The sequence below is a fragment of the Seriola aureovittata genome, chromosome 19 (assembly GCF_021018895.1).
Source record: "Seriola aureovittata isolate HTS-2021-v1 ecotype China chromosome 19, ASM2101889v1, whole genome shotgun sequence".
NCBI lineage: Eukaryota > Metazoa > Chordata > Actinopteri > Carangiformes > Carangidae > Seriola > Seriola aureovittata.
Window position 1 is genome coordinate 20,667,048 of NC_079382.1, and position 20,361 is coordinate 20,687,408.

The 20,361-nt window shown below is 41.2% G+C and overlaps 1 protein-coding gene across 8 annotated transcripts in view; it reads right to left on the reverse strand.

The window, feature by feature from the left end:
* Nucleotides 1-3,325: 3,325 nt before the first annotated feature.
* The window catches only part of epha7 (eph receptor A7), a 94,367-nt gene continuing 77,331 nt past the window's right edge, over nt 3,326-20,361 (reverse strand). For 2 of the 8 annotated variants that reach the window (XM_056404979.1, XM_056404981.1), the window contains exons 9-17: nt 20,252-20,307; nt 17,148-17,261; nt 16,524-16,709; nt 16,142-16,203; nt 15,696-15,905; nt 14,305-14,520; nt 9,188-9,381; nt 8,398-8,553; nt 3,326-6,840 (exon numbers count right to left, since the gene is read on the reverse strand). In XM_056404979.1, the coding sequence (XP_056260954.1) occupies nt 6,726-6,840; nt 8,398-8,553; nt 9,188-9,381; nt 14,305-14,520; nt 15,696-15,905; nt 16,142-16,203; nt 16,524-16,709; nt 17,148-17,261; nt 20,252-20,307 (1,309 nt within the window). In that variant the 3' untranslated portion in view covers nt 3,326-6,725. Of the gene's footprint in view, nt 6,841-8,393; nt 8,554-9,187; nt 9,382-14,304; nt 14,521-15,695; nt 15,906-16,141; nt 16,204-16,523; nt 16,710-17,147; nt 17,274-20,251; nt 20,308-20,361 lie in introns of those variants that run through there. The other 6 variants (XM_056404978.1, XM_056404980.1, XM_056404982.1 and 3 more) reach the window with 4 other exon arrangements.

Below are 20,361 nucleotides of genomic sequence, written 5' to 3' on the forward strand. Positions count from 1 at the left end.
CAGAACGAGTTTCATGTCTGGATATATGGTGCGTTCTAACAAACCACCTTTATGTTGGGTTGCCAGGTTGTGAAAACTTCCTTTGACTTGACTGGATCATGTGACCTTCTTCCCCTTCAGGTAAAGGGCTGCAAAGGATTTGTACCAACACCTTATTAGGCATTTTTTTTAATAGATTATCAACATCACAGCTGTTTTATTACCACATAAAAAAGCACTAAAACACTATTATATAAGGGGTAAAGCCTTAGAAAGAGCTATAAAGCCGTGGCTTATGACTTATAAACTCTAAACTAAACTGTCATCAGATCCGATGCCCTACAGTATCAAAACAAGGAGCATGATTAAATGATATAACCTGTCATTTCAGGTGGATTTGTGGATTTTCAAATACGGTTCAAACTAAAACGAGGCTAAAATATTCACAAAATTTGATTAATGACTGAAGAAAAGACAAAGATGTCAAGTGTCTCATCTAAAACCAGTTTCTTTGAGTAAGACAGAGACGCTCCGATCCCACTGTTTCCACAGCTGACTCGAGTCACAATGATTGGCACAGTCGACCGTTTTAGAGCAGTGAAGAAGAAGCCATTTCCAGGAAAAACTGTGTGATACTACAAAGTTTATACAAACCGTTTGATATCATCAGCTGTTTTGACGGTTCGTTTGTTTTGTGTCGTCTTTGCTGCATCAATAGAGTGTTTACTGCGCTTTCATATCTGTAGCGTACTGGGGTTTTATGATGATGAAAACTGAGCATTTTAATTACACTGTAGAGGAGCAAAAAATAGCTTTACACTCTCTGAGTTTCATGCTTTGTATTGGAACTATGTCTTTATTAAATAAATAAATGAATAGATAAAAAATAAAATAACATTACGTGGTATCAGATCGGTTCATAGACTCTCGTACTCGCCGATTCCTGATCCAGTATTTTAGGCAGTATCTGAGACTAGCATCGGTATATAGATAAGACTTAAATATCTTTAGGCTTCATTAAGTGTTATGAAAGATGCTGAGGAAATACGGCCCATGTGGGAAATAGCTTGTAAACGAACACCACCCAGGATATGAGAAATGACAAAAACACTGCAAAGGACAACAGAAACTTCTATAGAGATTGTATTATATTTCCAAAAATATATGTACAGTCTATTACAAAGGTTACAAAGCAAAAAGAATTGTCTATGTAACAAGAAATTGTCTAATTAAATGATCTTCTGTTGGGGAAAATACTTTTGACCAGTGAATATTCTTCAATCCTTTCATCACAGAAAAATAAATAATAAATTGACAATTTGTATTACTGTACAACAAACTAAAAAGGCAAAAAAAAAAAGAAAAAAAAAGACAAAGTCAAAGTAAAGATGGAGATCCTATCAACTGTCTTTGGTCCTAAATGAGAAATTATGTACAACTGAAATCTTGTGGGGTGACAATAATTCATCTGCAAGATACAAAAATATAGTGCATTTTCAATGTATTCAGAGCTCTCTACTGAGTAATATGTGTAAAAAAAAGAAAAAGAAAAAAGAAAACAAACAAAAAAAAAACAATATAAATAAAATGTACAAGTTTTACAATTAGAACATATACAAAGATTCCCTCAAATCTCGACTCGTTTCGGACACAATCAACAGTGCTGCACTCTTTGGAATTACCCACCACCTCGCCAAAAGCGGTGAAACTAATTTCCAACTGCTGTACCACAAGGTTTGAAAAATAACTTCCTGCTCTATCTGCTGCTTCTGATTCCAGCCAACCCTCCACATCCAAGATTTTTTTTGTTTGTTTTTATGTATTTTTGCTGAACTGCAACTTTTTTTTATTTATTTATTTATTTCTTTGTCCAGAGCTGAGCAGCCTCAGGTTGAGAAACAAGCTGAAACAGACAGTAAAGTGACTTCGTTGGTGAAGGTTGCAGGTGATTTGGACGTTGGATCGATTTTATCCTGAACTTTAATCTCAATTTGGCCCAAACTTCCTCCAGCACAGGTAAAAAAATAAAAAATAAAAAAAAAGGGTGGGGACAGAGGAGTTGTACTTTAGGGTGTGAGGGGCCTCCAGGGGTCCTGGTTTTAAAATGAGAGCAGGGGTGGAGGGGTGGTGGTGTTGTTGGTGGGGGGGGGGGGCCGGGGGGGTTAGACAGAGTGCTGCCTGTGAACTGGGGAGTTTTGTGCTGACTGAATGACTTTATGCCGGTATTCAATTCAAAGGGCTGGCCAAGACCCAATTGCTGAGCTTTGCTGTACGGATAAAGGGAGTGTGTGTGTGTTCGTGTGTGTGTGTGTGTGTGTGTGTGTGTGTGTGTGTGTGTGTGTGTGTGTGTGTGTGTTTGTGTGTGACACGGTAGGGCTCAGAGCTGGTCAGGGTGAGTCCCGCAGTTGAAAATGCATCAAAGCATCGTGAGCTGGATCATCCTGAAAACGGTGTGGAAAGTTTAATGATGTGCGTCGCGGCTTGTTCGCGTGACGTTCTCCGTTCGCTCTAAAACACCTGAACACGAGAACAGCTGAACAACAAAACTGTGCACTACAACTACAGGTGGGTTCTGAAACACATATACCATACAATATGGTAACGGGTTGGTGCTGCCAGATCGGGTCTGACGAAAAGTTGCCCAATCAGAGCCTAGCTACATTGAGCTAAGTGTTTAAAACATAGGATCCAAGCACAATCAACATGTGTATGAACACAGCCCACCATCGGCACAAACAGGAAGAGGCAAACACCAAAGGTGCTGAGCCCGATTCGAACCGGCGACCTTGCTGTCACAGTCTACGCTGACAGTACTGGAAACTAAACATGAAATCGGTTCTACTTACAATCATGAAAACACAGCACTGAAGTCGGAGTGAGTGAATGAGCTAATGAGCTGTGAAACATTGGGAATTATTGTGGCGCTGGTTGGCCTCTTATCGCCCAGGCGACAGCAGCGGGAGCCAAGGGAGAAAGCGGAGGACTATCCTGCAACGTCAGCTCTGCCCTAAACCCTAAAGTTAGAAACACTAGAGGTCCGTGAGAATGAATGTCGTGTCAGTTTGAATATTTAACGAAATTTTACAGATAACAATGTAAAAGAAAAAAACATTGACTGATCACGAAATCACGACGCGAGTCAAAATTAAGGTGGAAATCATCCAAATTAAGAAAAACACATGTTCCGTCACTATGACAAAATGAAAATTTGGTTTTGTGGGTCATCAGTTATCAGACATTGTGCGTCACACAGAGCCTGTTCAGCTTGGATGAGAAGGACTGATTTACTGGAATACAGCCTCATTTTTTCTTTTTTTTTTGGTACAAAAAGTAACACAAATGCCCAATATAATTTTTACCAGCCTAATTAAATAAAAGGTCTCCCAACTGGGCTGAAAACACTGTCCCTGGTTGTGAAAATATCCAGATTAGCTGAACTATAATGCTAAAGAAAAAATCCCTTAGAGGCTCAGAGCCTCCTCTCTTCTGATTGGCTCACCGACCTGTTGTTGCTAGAGCTCCAGAGAGAAGCCTGAGAGAGGAGATGTAAAACTACACTGAGATATATCTTCTTATAGATCAACACGTCAGATAAAACACAAGAGAAGTGTAAAATACGGGACCTTTAAACATCCGTTCAGTCCACTGCTGCTCTCTGTGATCACCTCTGATTGTGGCTGTTTTGATAATTGTTCATGTGAGTTATATAATCTAAGTATTTGCTGTTATTCATATTCTCCTATTATCTTATTATTACCTATTACAGACTAAAATCAGCCATTTTTCACTGTTTTCTGTCCTTTTCCAGCCCAGACAATTATTTTCTGAATGGAGTAAATAACTGGGAGTTTGACTGAAACTAATAATCGCTGTACTTTCAGCCCTGATCAAATATTCATTTTCTGATCAAGTGACAACACCCGTACTGTGTCACTGACATTTGAAGTTAAGCGATCACAGAGAGGCAGCGATGAGCCCTCCACCGTGATGACGGACCGATTCTTTTCCAACACCTCCATTACACCGAATGATTCACCCAGAGAGAGGAGTGGAGTGCAGGGTGTTTGTGAAAGGCTCAGTGCGGATGGAGCTGACTTCATGCGGATGTGGTCTAGACAATGGAGAGAAATGATGAAAACCGCTCGTCAGTGAGCTCAACAATTCCTGATGTATTTTCTTTTTTTTTTTTTCCTATGCAAAACTTTGAGGAAATGACTTGTGTCTTTGAAAATATAGATTCACATCTCAGGCTGCAGCAGCAAATAAAAGAAGTTGTAATGGTTTTTCCTCTGTGAGCAACACTCCCCTTTTTACACGACGGCTGAATGACTATTTTCCTATCAAAGAAAACTGCACTAAAACATATTTAACATGGAAAATGTGTCTTCATTTCTTTTCTTTTTTTTGCATTCCAAGTGGAGACAGATGGCACCAAGTAGGTTGATTGGCTTTTAGGACATCCTCTGCAAACCCCCCCCCCCACCTCGCCTCGCCTCTGTTCTCCATACAAAGCTGTGTGGAAGAAAAGAGGAGCAAATCTTAAGAGACACTTTAACTTTTATCTGTGCCTGTGAGGGGGAAGAGCGGCGGAGACGCATGAATAAACAAGGGAGAAGCTGCGTGGTGGCGGCCGACGGAGCCGGGGATGATGGGAAATTCAACAGCACGATCCGCGTCTGACACGAGCTCTGGTTATTTGGTCCCCAGCATTTTCATACCCAGAACCCTGAAGGGGGCTCTTTTGATTTCTGGGCGGCGCACTGGTGTCAGAAGATGATGTCAGCAAGGCTAATTGGCACCTTTCTAGTGTTTCGAATGTTGCCTCTTTCATCTCTGCAGCCACTCGGTTCAACACTTCCATGCCGTGTTAGATTTTCATCAAACGTTTAGCATATCAAGTGGCAAAAACACGACTATGATTATTTTGTCTGATGACTTGGCACAGCAGTTTTTCTGAGCACATTCCCAAACATTTTCTTTTTTCTTTTTTTTTAGGTCAAAGAGGTACATTCCTTTCTTTTCCTTTTCTTTCCTTTTCCTTTCCTTTCCAGAGAGCAAAATGAAACTTGTGGCCCAACATATGCCTGAATCCTTGGCCCAAGTCTGGCCCATATATACCTCCACATCTGGGCTGATTCTGGCTTTTATCCTCCAGTGTCGGCTGACAGCCAGGAAAGTTTTCTGTGTGTGCGCCAGCATCGGTCCAGATGTGGAGGTAGCATCTCGCAGTCATGCTGTATATGGGCCAGATCCGGGCCGTGAAACCCGTCGTATCCTGGGCGAGACGGCGACAAGCATGTGGCCGGATTTATTTTGCTACCTGGGTTCTCTCCTTTTCTAGCGATGACTGAATATTTCCAAAGGGGTTTTTGTCTCAGCACAGCACACACATGCGTTTACACCTAGCACCAAAAAAAAAAAAAATTCAGGTGAGGACCATTTCTACCTGGTAATTATTGCTCTGTTTAGTTCGTCTCTTCTTCGCTGACTGTCACTCGTGGCATTAAATCGTGTTCGTGAACTTGATCTGACCAGGTCAAGTTCCAGATAAAAAGAAAACTACAAAAAAAAAACAAACAAAAGAAAAAATAAAAACAGGGAGCTTGTCCACCCTCTGCAGAAAGCATTGCCATTGAAGTGCCTAAAATAGCGGCAATACTCAAACATATTTTAAGGCAGTATTACGTCTACACCTTTCTTGGATCCACCCTTTAAAAAAATTGTACAATGCACCAACATTTGTGTGCGACATTTTAGGCAAAACAACATGCGGCGGCTCCAATTTCAATACAATCTTTCAACAGTGCTAAAACATTCTACTCAATAACCAAGTTAACGGTTTCCGTGTTTCCTGTAGTGAACACTAAGACAAAGGATATTGCTACTCTGATATAAAAGAAGTCTGGTGATTCGGAGAACAGCTCACGTCTCGCGTCTCCTCAGTGTTGCACTCTTCGGAAAAATTCCTTGATTAAAAAAAAAAAAAAAAAAATTGAAACCACGTCAAAAAGTCACTCCTGTAGGCGGCGAACACGCACTTTTGAGGATACCATGAAAACACTGCAAACGGTTCAAACAGTCCAGCGTGTCTCAGCACAAAAAAGAAAAACAAAAAAAGGTACCTTGGAATCTGCACCTAAAAAGTTCCCCTCTGTTTTAGGAGAAAAGAGAGTTTACCCTGTTGTCAAGTCCAAAAATCAAAAGAATCGCTGCATGCGCAACAACATGTCACGGTGGCAGATACAAAGAGAAATTAACAAATTAGAAAACACAGATTGCAAGTAGACAAGATGTTTTTTTTGTTTTGTTTTTTTTTGTTCTTTTTAAAGGAACTCCATCGCCGTGGTGTGCACTTAAATCATTCATTAAGTTAGAGAAACGTAAGCGTCAAACTCCTCTCCAATGTGCCGTTTGATATGTGGTTGAGTTTGTAAGCGCCTCTTAAAAAGTAATAAAGGAAAAAAAAAAAACTAAAGAAAAAGTCTCGTCCAGGTAGTTTCTTTTTTTGTTGCCGTTTTTTTTTTTTTTTTTTTTTGCCCTTTTCCTCTCTTTAGTGCCCTTTGAAGACCACAATCCTTCAATGAGGAACAAAGGAATGATTTCGCTCCGGACGCAGCCGGAAGAGTCAGACATAGCAGATGTCTGTTTACTTTGACCATTATCCCCGGTTACGTCCCAGGCGCTGCTCCGGATCAGTTCTGGTTTCGTTTTGACCCCCGTACTGAGGTGGTGGTGGCCCGTCCCAGTCACACCTGGACACCCGTGCCGTGGAGATGGAGCATCTGGGCTCTCATAGTCTGTATGCTGCTCATGATCTTTTTCTGATGGCCCACCAGCGTGATCCCCAAGCTCATCACGTCCCTGCAAGAGAGGACAACCAACGGTCAATGCACCGGACCACAGTACGGGACAAAGCATGCTTCAGGACTTTTGTAATCGTGCAGGAAGGAGTCTCAATAATGCATTTTAACATCAATTTCAAATGATGTAGCGCAAGAAAGACGATCCGAAGGAGTGTAAAGTTTCATTTATTTCTTGGGTAATATGCTCGGAAAGTTTACTCTGAACCTTTGAACGTTTTATGGGGATGTGGAAATGGATGTTGACACATGATGTGACTGGAAACTCTCAGTAACAACTCGAGGGCAAACCGCAGTCTGGGCTGATGCTCGTGTTCTCAGCCAATAAGAATGAAAAGTCACAGCCAAGACTTCACACTGACTCGTGCTGTTTCAGATGTAGACACACTATAAGGACCTTCAATATGATATGGTGAGAACACTTCACACAGATCTTGTATCTTTAATATTTTACAACATGTTTTATCTTGTGAGGTTATGGATTTTGGATCTGTTGTACAGTAAAGTAGAGTAGCCCTCAGCTAACTGTGCTTTCTAGAAAAAAAAAGCTGTAGATTCAAAAATTGGTTGAGCAAACAGGAAGTGAGGAACTCAGTTGCAATATTACAGCTGAATAAGTCACTGGTGGTTGGGACTACTGTGACTCAGCCCTCATTGCCGATGTTTAACTGGGTGACTGTTGATCCAAATCTACCTAAGGCCTACATGATTCACTGACCAGGTGAGAGGTTTCAAGTCTGAGTCTTTTACAAATGCATGCTAAGTAGGAGAGAACAACAAGAGTCACGCCATTTTTACTTTTGCAGCAAAGGGCCGTGGGTCAGATCTGAAAGTATTAAAACCCACAGTCACACATTCTGTCATTGTATTACTTATGGATGGAATTATGGTGAAAACCAATACTGAGAACCACTGCTTTAAAAGCCAAAAGAGGGAAAGGGAAGAATCTCGCCCTTTGAGCTGCTGAGACTTTTAATGTGAAAGAGCTGCGTAAAAAACGTAACAGTAATGTTAGCTTAACACTCACTACGGCAAAAATACGGCAAAGTAGAAGTGATGAGAGGGAATTAGTGACTGAAAACATTTTTTTTCTGATGTAAAGACACAGTCAGAGCAATAAAGCAGTGGATACAACTTGACTGCTTTTAAACTGAAGGAATTAGTTCTGTGGAAATGTACACTTTATTGACTTCATCAATAAAACAGGTAAGTCTTTAGTTTGCATTAAGAGAAAATTAAAACAGGAGGAACAGCAGAGTCAATAAACAAGGAGGTTAATGACTAAAACATGATAAACTACATTAATAAAACAAGGGGAATCAGAAATAAAGGCCTGTTTATCTGCTCGGGCCAATGTTTGACATAAAGTTACATTAACTCGTAAACCTCAAGGGATGGCGGCGAGTCAACCAACGCTCGACTTGAATGTAAAATGCAACAGGGTAGATCCATTTACTCCTGCTCAGATGGAAGAAAGTGTAAGTGAGATCTCTAAATGCGGCTGGTATTAATGTTCACTACCGATGCTTAACCCCTTCAGGTGTTCGTATCTACTCACTCGATTGACATCCTGGCCACAGATTCCAGGGAACTGTAGCCAGCTGCTGTGAAGTTGTCTCTGTATCGTTCCATCTTGATGGCTTCCAGCCACTCTCCCACTGAGCGGAAAGCGGTGAAGTCTGGTGTGCTCTGATCTAACAGTGGACTAATTGGTCTGCGGGAAGAGCACAGAGAGATGTTTATGTCTTATGTGAAAAGAGAACGCCGAAAACACAATCAAGCAGGAGATGAGACAAAGCGACGACCAAAGGCTTCCAGCGGTGCAGCAAATTGCAAGAAGGGGAGAAACTAGCTGAATGTTGGCTTCAATCAATACAAAATTCACAAACAGATGCAGCGTGTCAGCTTTCTGCTTCTGAAAAATATTTTGGTCAATATCTTTTCAATCTGAATACACCCAAGCCATATAGTCTCCATATAGTAAAGTACCTTTTAACCAGTTGTAACCTCTGAGTCTCAATCTCACCTCGGGAAAGTACGTTCTGACTGCAAATAGAATTCATTTGACAGACGTCAAAGTGAGGTCTGGAGTCCCCGCTGCACTTTAAAGTACCAGGAACTCATTATAGAGATTGATTTAAAAGCCCTGCTATTGACCATAAAGTCATGGAAGCTGCTTTGGGGTATCGATCCCCTGGGATTTATCTTTCATCTGTGAACTACAGAAGCTAAATCATCCACTGGACGCTTTGGATCATCCACTAATGCACTAAAATAAAAGTTAGAATTCGTTATCGTATGAAGCCAGATTTTAAAATGAATCATTCTGGGTTTTTTTATTTCCTCACCTTGTACACGTTCCCACTGGGGTTTTCAAGGTGTTAGGGTTACGGATCATCTTATCAAGGATGCCAACTATCTGATCAAATTTGGGACGTTCGGCTCTGTCTTTCTGCCAGCAGTCGAGCATTAACTGATGCAGGCCTGGTGGACAGTCCATGGGGGCTGGAAGACGGTAGCCCTCCTCTATTGCCTTTATGACCTGGAGAATACAAAACAGATGGATCATTAGTATCAGCACCTAGCATCACTTTAACCCCAAACCACTTGGTATCAACCTTTAGCATCATCCTAACCACCAACCCCTATCCATAACATACTTAGTCCATACTTCAGTCACTCTGACGATAAACCATTTTGTATCAGACTTTAGTGTCACCCTAATCCTAAAGTCAAACCCTTTGATATCACCCTTACCCCAAACCCTTTAGTATCACCCTAACCCTTAACTATTTCGTATCAGCCTTTAGTTTCACCTTAACCCTAAGCTCAAACCCCTTGATATTGGCCTTTAATAACATCCTAACCTTTACCCCAAACCCTTTAGTATCACCCTAACCCTAAACTCAAACCTCTTGATATCGGCCTTTAGTACCACCATAACACTTACGCCAAACTCTTTTAGTATCATTCTAATCCCAAACCTCTGGCCATAACCTTTTGGTGTCACTCTGACCATAAACCATTTCGTGTCAGCCTTTAGTTTCACCCTAACTCTAAACTCAAACCCCTTGAAATCACCCTAACCCTTACCCCAAAACATTTAGTATCACCCTTACTCCGATCCACTTGGTATCAACCTTTAGTATCACCATAACCCTAACCTCAAACAATTTGATATCAGCCTCAGGTATCACCCAAATCATTAACCTCAAACCCTGTATTAGAAGCCTTTGGTCTAAACCTAAAATTTTAGTATCAGTCTTTAGTGTCATCTTAACTCCAACCCTTTCTGGCAAGGTCAATAATTTACTATTCCTAATGCACATTTCATCCTTTAATCGCCAGGTGTGTAATAAACTGTGTTGTGGCTTAATCATCAAAAGAATGTTGTACTCTGAAGAATAAAGGGCTGGATTGGGTGGTTGTGTGTCAATGTGTGAAAGTAGCTGGACTGAGGGTGAAACAAGTTTCTGATCATACCCCATCCCACCAATATTCCACTCAGATACTAACTATCTAAGTATTCCTCTTTCTAAATGAGGCTGCCGAGATCTATCTACTCTGTATCTGCCCCCTGCTACAGCTATTAATGATCTCCATTTGTATTTGTCAAGCGCTGTCCGCAAAATTATTGACTGAACGATTCACCAAGTTTGTGTTATGTCCGTGTCAATTTTACCGTTGTCTAACGTCTCTGTCAAGTCTGAAAGAATTACTCATGTGCCATCACCCACGTATTTCATCTTGACATTGGAGACTTTTAGTGGGGGCATGGAGTTTGAAAGGCGTGGGGATTTACCAGGCGGGGAGGAGGTCTAAGCGAAGATGCTACATAATCATATTATGGGAAGTGTAGGATCCAGCAATTTTGGAATGTGACCCATTCTAGGGATTAAAAGGGATATATGCGCCTCTACAGCATCGATTTTAACTTTTTCTTTTCTTTTCTTTTTTTGGACTCTTGTCTTTCACAAGTTCCCCAAAGTTTGTGGAAGTGTGATATGAAATTGCCAGAACTTGGCTTTGTTTTAGTCATGTTGTTTAGTCTCCATCATTTCAATCAGTTACGGTGACATTTAATTCTCCATTTTGATTGCTGAGATCTCTGTTGTTTTCACACATTCGGACATGTTTTAAACAAATGCCCTGTTCATCCTCATTTTCTAAACCACTTATTTGGAAGAGATTCTGAATGCAAATGCAGCCAAAGTGTCTGCTTCAATAGTCAATTGCCTAGGTAAACTGCTTGTTTATTCCCAGCGCACAAAGCTTTGTCTAACTAGTCTCTACATCTCATCAGTGAAGCTGCTGAGGAAAATGTTATCATAATTCATAGGTGATAACGGCAAAGACAAAGGAAATGAGATCCATCGTGTAATAAATGAAAATAATAAATGAACTTTACTTTGATGGTCATGTTAAAAAAGGTTGTGTAATTTATTCAACTTCATTCATCAAGCTATCATTTACTGATCCTGAAAAGGTTATGCATGCTCTTTATTTTGCCTCAGCTTGATTAGTGCATCTCTGCTCTCACCGGGCTCAGGAAGAAAACAATCTCCTGCCTTCACTCAGTCAGCGCTAAAAGCTACGACTGGGCTTTTACAGAAACACTTTAGGAGATGGAATCATATTACGCCAATCCTTGTCTAGCTTTACTGGTCGACTGCGAGTTTTAGAATTGATTGTAAGATTTTACTGATAACCTTCAAGGCACTACAGGGTCATGCTTCTGGTTGCATTGCAGACATTTACTAAGATATATGCCACAGTGCAGACAGAGTTGTTTCCCTGAGATTAATGTCCCACATTGTTTATACGTAAGTCTCCGATAAACAACAGAAAAGCAAGCATGATGCAAGCAGTTTAGTACGACTTCATTAGAAGTCAATGCCATGACAACAGTAGGTGCAGTGGGCACCTTGATTTAAGCGTCTTGCTCCTCTTCCTTTGTTTCTGCGTATATTCATCAGCTATTCATGTCAGGACCTCTCAGACAAGAATGAGTCATGGAGGGAAAAGGTGTCAAAACACTGAAACTGTTGGGGGGAAAATGCAAATAATGTTCTTCCAGCATCCCCGGAGGATGTTTGCTGACGTCTTGACAAAGCACAAAAAAGATTTCTGACATTGATGTCTGTCAAGTAGCAAAACGCCACATGCACCAATTTAATGGCCGGACATCTTGTTTAGCATTTCTAACATCTGATTGTTCAATCAGCAGGCCTCTGCTCCGGAGCACCCGAGAATCTTAATCATGTTTAGCCCTGATGCCGTGAGTACTGAACACCGGGCGCCATGCAGGAATCTTAAAGCCAGGACTAGCTCGCCTTCTGCCATCAATCAAAATGTGTCAAGTGTCCGACAATAAGGAAAAGCTTCAAGTGGTCTGGCACAGTTGGACGCTCTCTGTGGGAGTTGGCAGGAAAGCAGGCAACAGCACTCAGAGAACTGCGGGTGAGTCAATCATTATAGCAATTTGTGACATTTGTTAAAAAAAAAAAAAAAAAAAGATGTGTGGGACTAAAAACGCAGAAGTGTTCTTTGAGGAAGAAAAGTGTGGGCAATGTCATGGAGTCAGCACTCAACAATTTAGCTGATGGGGAGACAGGGATGGGTATAAAAATGATCACGATGATTATGAATCATGATTACCCATCTCAGATTCACGACTCAAATTAGTTTTATCATTCGGCACCTTTAAAGATACATTATCTTATTTAATTACGAAATTTTCAAATTTCCCCTTCCAGCTCTGGTGCATTGAGTTTCATAACATCAGCAGTGAGGTGGGAGCTTGAAGCAGTGTCACTGTTTGTATTATGTGTGTATTCTTTTCTTTTTAGCTGCATTGCTACAGGAGCTGGAAAGTCTTGTTTTGACTGTTTTATGGTTGACTGCAGTTCGACTGTATCACTTAGATAAAAAATAAGAGTCATATTACCTTGGGATACCAGTACAAACTGATGTTGCTGACTCATGTTTAGGATTTGTTACTTACTCAATATATACTGTATGTTGTGCAATTATTACAGTGTTTTATGTGCAATAAGAGAGGTGTAAAGTAATTCCCTCGCAGGGAATGAGTGAGCTAAATGTCATTTAAAAGGTGTCCAAACAACTATAAAGGGGCTTCTTAAAGAGCTACTCTGTAATTTAGTATCGCACTTCACTAAAGTTAGGGCCCTGGAAAGATTAAGATTAAAAAATAATGGTCAAAATTAGTGCAGCAGAGAACGATATGGTATAGATCCAACTCTAATAACATTGAAATGTTTCCCATAATGCACTGATTTGATAGCATCTCTTCAGCTTAAGGCTGTCATCCTTTCAGTCACAATGGCATCATGAGGGAATATTTTCTGAGACTTTGCAAAGCTCCTGCAGAGCTACAGAAGGCAGGTTGAGGAGTACTATCCACGGTGAATGAACCTGATGTGTAAAATGGTAAAATTCTACATCTAAAACAAAGTAAATTCACTGTAAACTGTAAAATATGCACGATATGTTAGCTGTGTTATTGGCTCCATGCTGCCTCTCACACTGGTTCCCATTACCATAAGTCATTATGAACTTAAGAAATCTGAACCAAAAGCACTCTGCATGACAAGAGTTTTCCACTCCTCTTATTCGTATTAATAGCATCATCAAATCCGTGTTCTCAGTCAGGACTTCATTTTCATGCCTGTCCCATTTCAGGACTGTTTCTCCTTCAAATGGATTCAAACTCCATGAATATAGCAAGACTTCTTGAACTAATTAAGCCCAAGGTTACCGTCCCTGCAGAGCTGCTCTCATGAGGGTCTTGAGAGAAAGGCTCAAAGAAAAATCACAAACTGGGATTTTTGTCAGTGATTTTCTGTGTTTTGGTGGGATGACTTCATTAGGGATAATTAGAGATTAATGCTGGAAAAATCTTGTTTTCTTTACAATTCATGCCCTCTCTTTGGATCATTAGCTGGTTAAAGGTCCTATGCAGTCTAAAGGTAGATGTCCATGTGTTGTTTGATTATAAAGCAGGTCTAGGTTTTATATTAATACTGTGAAAGTATCAAAGCCTCAGTCCACAGAGAAATGCACACAGCCTGTATTCAGAAACTGAGCCTTAAAACCAGCCGTCAGGACTTCTGTAACTTTGTGATGTCACAACAAAGCAGTCACCAAGCCCCGCCCACCTGGACCCACCATCCAAACCTTGCAGGATTTGGTTTCTCAAGGTGTTTACCTGAAATCTGCTATATTTTTATTAGATCACTCAGAAAACAGTCAGCCAATCAGAAAAGAGGCTCAGAGCTTGCTCTCTTCTAATTGGCTCTCCAACCTGTTGTTATCAATACAATCAATAAACAACATGTCATGAACTGCAGTGAGACTGGGTTGAGAGATTATGTTCTTTGGTTATAAGGTAGTCCAGAGTTACAGTGTTTGTGATTGTATGACTTCTCATCAGGTAGCAACTCACATCTTGATTGGACATGTCCCAGTAAGGCCGCTCCCCATAGGACATGACCTCCCACATGACAATACCGTAACTCCACACGTCACTCGCGGAGGTGAATTTACGGTACTGGATGGCTTCTGGCGCGGTCCACCGGACGGGGATTTTGCCGCCCTGTTCAGTAAAACGCAGGTCAGTGGCTGGAGTAAAGATCACATTCATTACATCCTGCATCTTCCCCTAAAACAGCAATTAGAGAGAGTTTTACAATTACACACAGGGTCAACACTCAAACTCACAGCTTCAAAACATCTGCAGACTGAATGGCCTCATTAGAGCTGCACTGACAAGTTTGTACCTGTGATACTTTTCAATTGAGAGTTTTTAGTTGCAATAAAAGCTTGTTATTTTGTGTGACATCAGTATAGCTGCTACTATTAACCTGACTATTATTTTCTTGATTGATCGATTGATCATTTGCTCTATCAAACCTCAAACAATAGTGAAAAACACAGATATTTCTCACATGCAAGAATATACAACCAGCAAATTTCATTTTGCATTAAATATTCAACTCTTTCCTCATATTTTATATTCAACAGTAACTGAGACAATTGTTTTTTTTGTATGATTTAATTTTTTTTATTTTGCATTGCCATGTAGTTTCTTCTTCTCTGTTTTCAGTTTTTTTTTGTTATTTATATTGTAGCTGCATCAGATGTTTGTGACGAACTCTTGTGATTGGTTGTTGCAGCCTTTGCTTCTAGTAAGATGTGCTTGATTTATATTATGAATTTGATACAAGACGAATGTCCATGAATGAAGCATCGCATTTGTAATTAACTGACTTAATATTTGGTAAATGATAAAATTTTTTAATAATACACAATATTAAAATAATGTAAGACTTTATCTGTATAGCAATTTTCAATACAAGTGCTTCCAACTAGTCAAATGTCAAACATCAAAACAAATCAAAGTGTAAATGTAATTAAAAAGACATCACACAATAAGATAAAACTGACTCTGTGAGTCTGATCTCAAGTTGTTGAACAGTCAAAGGGATTTTTCACAACCTGGCAACCCAAAAGTTGTTCTAACTAATGGCTTGTAACTGATCTATAGAGCACTAGTTAATGATTACTGACCATTAGTAAAGAATTAGTAACGTATAAACGCTTTATAAACAGAGATTTATCAGCGCCTTGTGTTGAAATGTGGTGCAGACTACCTGGGCGTGCACTCTGCTCTATTTTCATGCAGCCGCTGTGACTTGATTAGAGAAGTTTGACAGGTCTCGGGGTACAGAGAGAGAGACAGAGAGAGAGAAAGAGAGAGAGAGAGACAGAGAGAGAGAGACAGAGAGAGAGAGAGACAGAGAGAGAGAGACAGAGAGAGAGCTTTAATTGACTCACAGTTGTTGTGTAGACAGCCTCCGGATCATCGTCTATCACCCTTGACAGGCCGAAGTCAGACACTTTACATACGAGATTGCTGTTGACAAGGATGTTTCGCGCAGCCAGATCTCGATGGACGTATCCCATATCAGACAGATATCTCATTCCCGCCGCTATGCCCCGCAGCATCCCCACCAACTGGATGACTGTGAACTGACCATCGTGTTTCTGCACAGAGAAAGCAGCAGGCGGGTCAGTCATACTCGCTGACCATGAGGGAAATGTAGGTCACAGCAGCCGCTGCAGCAGCTCTAGCACAAGATTTATGATATTTATGCAACGCACAGATCATATTGCAGCTCGCCCGCCTCCAATTTGGGAAAAAAAAAAAAAAAAAAAAACTTTCTAGAGAAGTTAGAAAAAATGCTGCTTTAAACCTCATGCGCTCCGAAGGTGATACTCACCCTGAGGAAAGCGTCTAATGAGCCGTTCTCCATGTACTCGATGACAATCATGACTGGTTTTCCTGGAGAACAAAAAAAAAAAAACACAAAAACAAAAAGGGAGATGATTAATTGATACCTAAATTTTGTTTGCTTACAAAATGCTTCACAATAAACGACCGAGCCGAAACTGCTTCCAAGTTATTTTTAGCTGCGGGTTTCATTGGCTTTTAATTAAAAGTTACCATCTGCTCTTTTTATTACAGTGTCGAAATGAGAAAATGTTAAACAGGGAGTGTGGCTAATTTAATCAGATATAATGTCACTCGTAACTGTGGCGCTTTTGCCTCCCAAAGCTACATATATCTCCGTGATCAGGACTTGAACTGTCTTCACGGTTTACCTCTCGTGACGACGCCTTCCAAGTGAACGACATTGGGGTGGTCGAACTGTCCCATGATGCTCGCCTCGCACAGGAAGTCCCGTCTCTGCTTCTCGGTGTAGCCCACCTTTAAGGTCTTGATGGCGACCGACACGTCCCGCTTCCCGGGCAGCTTCAGCCGGCCGCTGCACACCTCCCCGAACTCTCCTGTGCGGCGATGAAAACATTTGTGAGTGAGGGGATCGGTGTGATACTTCACCATGACAAATTTATTAGTGCGTTTTGAGACAAAGCAGCTGTGCTGTGGTGGAATACAAATTGGGAGTGCGACATCTTGTTATACTCAGGGGAGTGTAACCAAGACCTATAATAAGACATGCTAGAGATGCATAGATACTGTCATTGACCGCCTCTGTAAAACCCATGTGGCAGCAATTTTTTCAGCTGCGGGAATGGCTGCGACTGCCTCCACCAGACACACATTAATTGCAATGAACTTTTTCCCCTCTTTGCAATTGCGCTATCAATATACAATGCATAAAGCTGTGTCCCTACTCAAGGTGTAAATATTTGGCTGTCAGCGTGATATATGAGAGCGCGGAGAGACTAAACAGCAAGAGCTGAGAGACACGGGGATGGGCTCACCTGCTCCAATAACCCGCTCGATTTTAATGCAGGAGGCATCCAACTCCTTGGCAAATTGATGGACAGCCCTGTTCGGGTCCTCGTACGTTTCAGGGTCGATGTAGGTTTTGGTGCCTGGAAATTTGACTGTAGAAAGGTAAGAGGATTACTGTTACGATTAAATATGCACACAGCGCGCCAGCGGGCGCTTGACAGGCAAAAGATTACCAAGACCAGTGATTCAGGGGGAATTGCTAGAACAGTAAAAGCGGGCAAGTGTCAGGAGGGGTTTTCACACGCTGAGGGGGGAAATTCATGACAAAAAAGGGGAAGCAAAGATTTGAGTAACCCATACGCGGTGGCTTTTATGAGGCTGCCAGTTACCTTTCACCTCGCTGCAGCTGAGACTGGCTCGCTGGAGAAAAGGAATCTGCCACAACCAGCTCACGTTAGCTCACACTGCATGATATCACTCCGAAATTTTCCCTTTTTACACTTTCAATTTGATTTACTCTCTTAAATCTCTAGAGTGTCTCAAGCTGATAAAAAAACATTAGTCTGCTCACAGCAATAAGCTGCGCAAGCGACAGTGATTAAACATTTTTTATGGAAGGACTGAAAGAAGCTCTGTAATAATTTGAATTTTGCAAGCAGCACTTCTAAATACTTGTTCAAGTTCCACTTTACAACCTTAAAATGTTTTTAGTTTGAAAACAATATTTTTGTGGTTTGAATTCTCTTTAAAGACAATTTCAGACCTTCTGGAGATTACAGAGCGGATTTCAAACCGCTTGAATTCACATACAGGTAACGGTCAAGTAAAAAATTTACTTATTTTGTGGAGGAAATAAACAACCTGTTGAACAAGTTTTGAACCCAAACGGTAAAGATGCAAAATGTCTTTTAAACTTTCAATAAAATGACAAAATAATGTCTTAAAAACGATTATGATCTTTGGATTGGACGATCAGGTGTTAAGTTGTTTCTGCTGCCATCAGTACGGTGGCCCTGAGAGCTCAACACACTGCAACTTACAGGTCCTATATTTTACACTTTTATCCATTTATCCACAAAAATATTTTAAGAACCCAAAACCCTCTCAATGTAGTTTCACATCTCCTCTCTCAGGCTTCTCTCTGGAGCTCTAGTACAGTATTAATATAGAACCTAGACCTGATTTATAATCAAACAACACACGGACATCTACCTTTAGACTGTATGGGACCTTTAAAAAAACCCATTCCAATAGACAAATCATAACCAAATACACAAACACACTGACTGGGACGCACTTGTTCAACGCTTTGTGTCTTTTGAAATTAAAAAGCGTCGAACGAGTGGGTCTCAGCCAGGTTCATCACTTTTTAGTGTCCCCTGGAAACACTTCTGTTGTCGTCTGCGCTACCTGCAGTGCCTTTCTGTATTTAGTTGTGTTGTGTGTGTTTGCAGCACATGTGTTGTAAAATTGATGAAGATGTTTTCTGAATTCGCTTGTGTTTTGTCTATTTGCGTGTGTGTGTTTTTTGTTTTGTTTTTTACGCTGCGGTGTGTTGAGCTCTCAGGGCCACCGTACATCAGCCTTTGTATCTGATTGGTGGAAGTTGTTGTACTGGGGCTGCAAAAAAAAACTTGGAAATACAAAGTAAGTCTCTATAAATGAAACCGAAGCAGATTTTGTAGGAAGGTGGGGAACCAGGTTTCTTAATTTTTTTGTTAATCTGAAGCCTTGGGCGAGACATTTAGTGTTTTCTTAAAAATGAAATCCTTGCAATTTCAAATAACACTGATAAGTGACCGTTTCATGAATATCCATGAAGTGAGAGTGGAAGCCGTTTGTAGAAAATAATGAAAAACCAACAAGGTTAGAAAAAAGGCCACGGACGGGGTAGGGGGGGTTACCATTTTTATAGAGTGCTCCAAATTAACAGCAAATTACAGTATTATGCACTATTAAGTGAACAGACCACTCAAGGGGCCTGTTATACTATGCATTTTAAATTCCACTGATAACAATATAACCTGTCAACTTTAAAATTTAATGAGATAGTACAGCCTTAATACTCTGGATAAACACTGGACAAAACAGCACAACTGAGCAGCGAGCTCAGCAGCTGGAGAGACGGCACTGTGGCCAATCCAGCAGTGTAAATACAACAAATGCATTGTGCTCCAGCGAGGGGGGGGGGGGGGGGGGGGGGCAGCTGAGATTTCCCTCCACTTTCTCACATAATTGCTTTGTCCATTCGAGATGTCAGCGGATCTGATAGGAGATGTCTTATCGCGACTTCCTCGCCACTACATGGCAGACAAATTGGGTCTATATGTTGAATTTGGACACTATCTGGCTTCTGTCGCCCTGGCAGCCTCTCGTCATTTGATATTGCATGGCAGATCCCTCCATTAAGCTCGACACAAGCCTTGTTTGTGTGTTTTTTCTTTCTTTCTTTCTTTCTTTAGCAGGTGTGACCTGCGAGCCGCTGAGGTGGATCTGGCAGATACTTAGCGGTAGCCAAACCTGGGCTCACCAGCGCTGCCTCTGCTCTAGCTGCACACTTTGTGACACCCCTGACCCTTTTGTTTCCAAATCAGCAGTTTACCTACAGCGTGGATCATTACGGCTCCACTTGGGGAAGCTGGCTGCAGCTGTATCTCCGGGGGCATCATTAGGAATAGTGTCTCAGTGTTACAAAAATAAAAAAATAAAAAAACCCTCACACTGATAGAAGATACGTAGAAGCAGCACCTACGACAGAGCATACTGTGTGTACACCAGGAACTCTGTCACTTGTTAAAACCATCTATGTTATGGCTTTTACATTTTTAAAGGACCCTCCTCCCTCGTGGGTCAGCCCTTTACTCCCTCCCTGACAGCTGTCACATTCATGCCTTTGTAGTTTCCTGACTTCTTCATCTCGGCAGCCTGAGCGCAGCCGATCAGCACCAGATGTTAGCCTGATTGTTCCCAGCTTCGACTCAAATGAACTGGGATAAAACAATCATGGCTCGTGGGTGCTAATAGGTTTTAGGGCACCCTTCCTGTTCATTACTGCAAGCACTTCAAATGTCTGTCTTTGTGTATACACATATAAAAGTGTGTGTTTGGGCTGATGAACGAAGGCACTCACACTGGAAGTAGAGTTCCTCATCTCCCTCCTGATCCGCTTTGCTGTACCCGCAGTGTCTGCACGAAGGGGAAGGAGAGAGAGAAGAAGAGAGTGGCAGAATCAGCTGATTG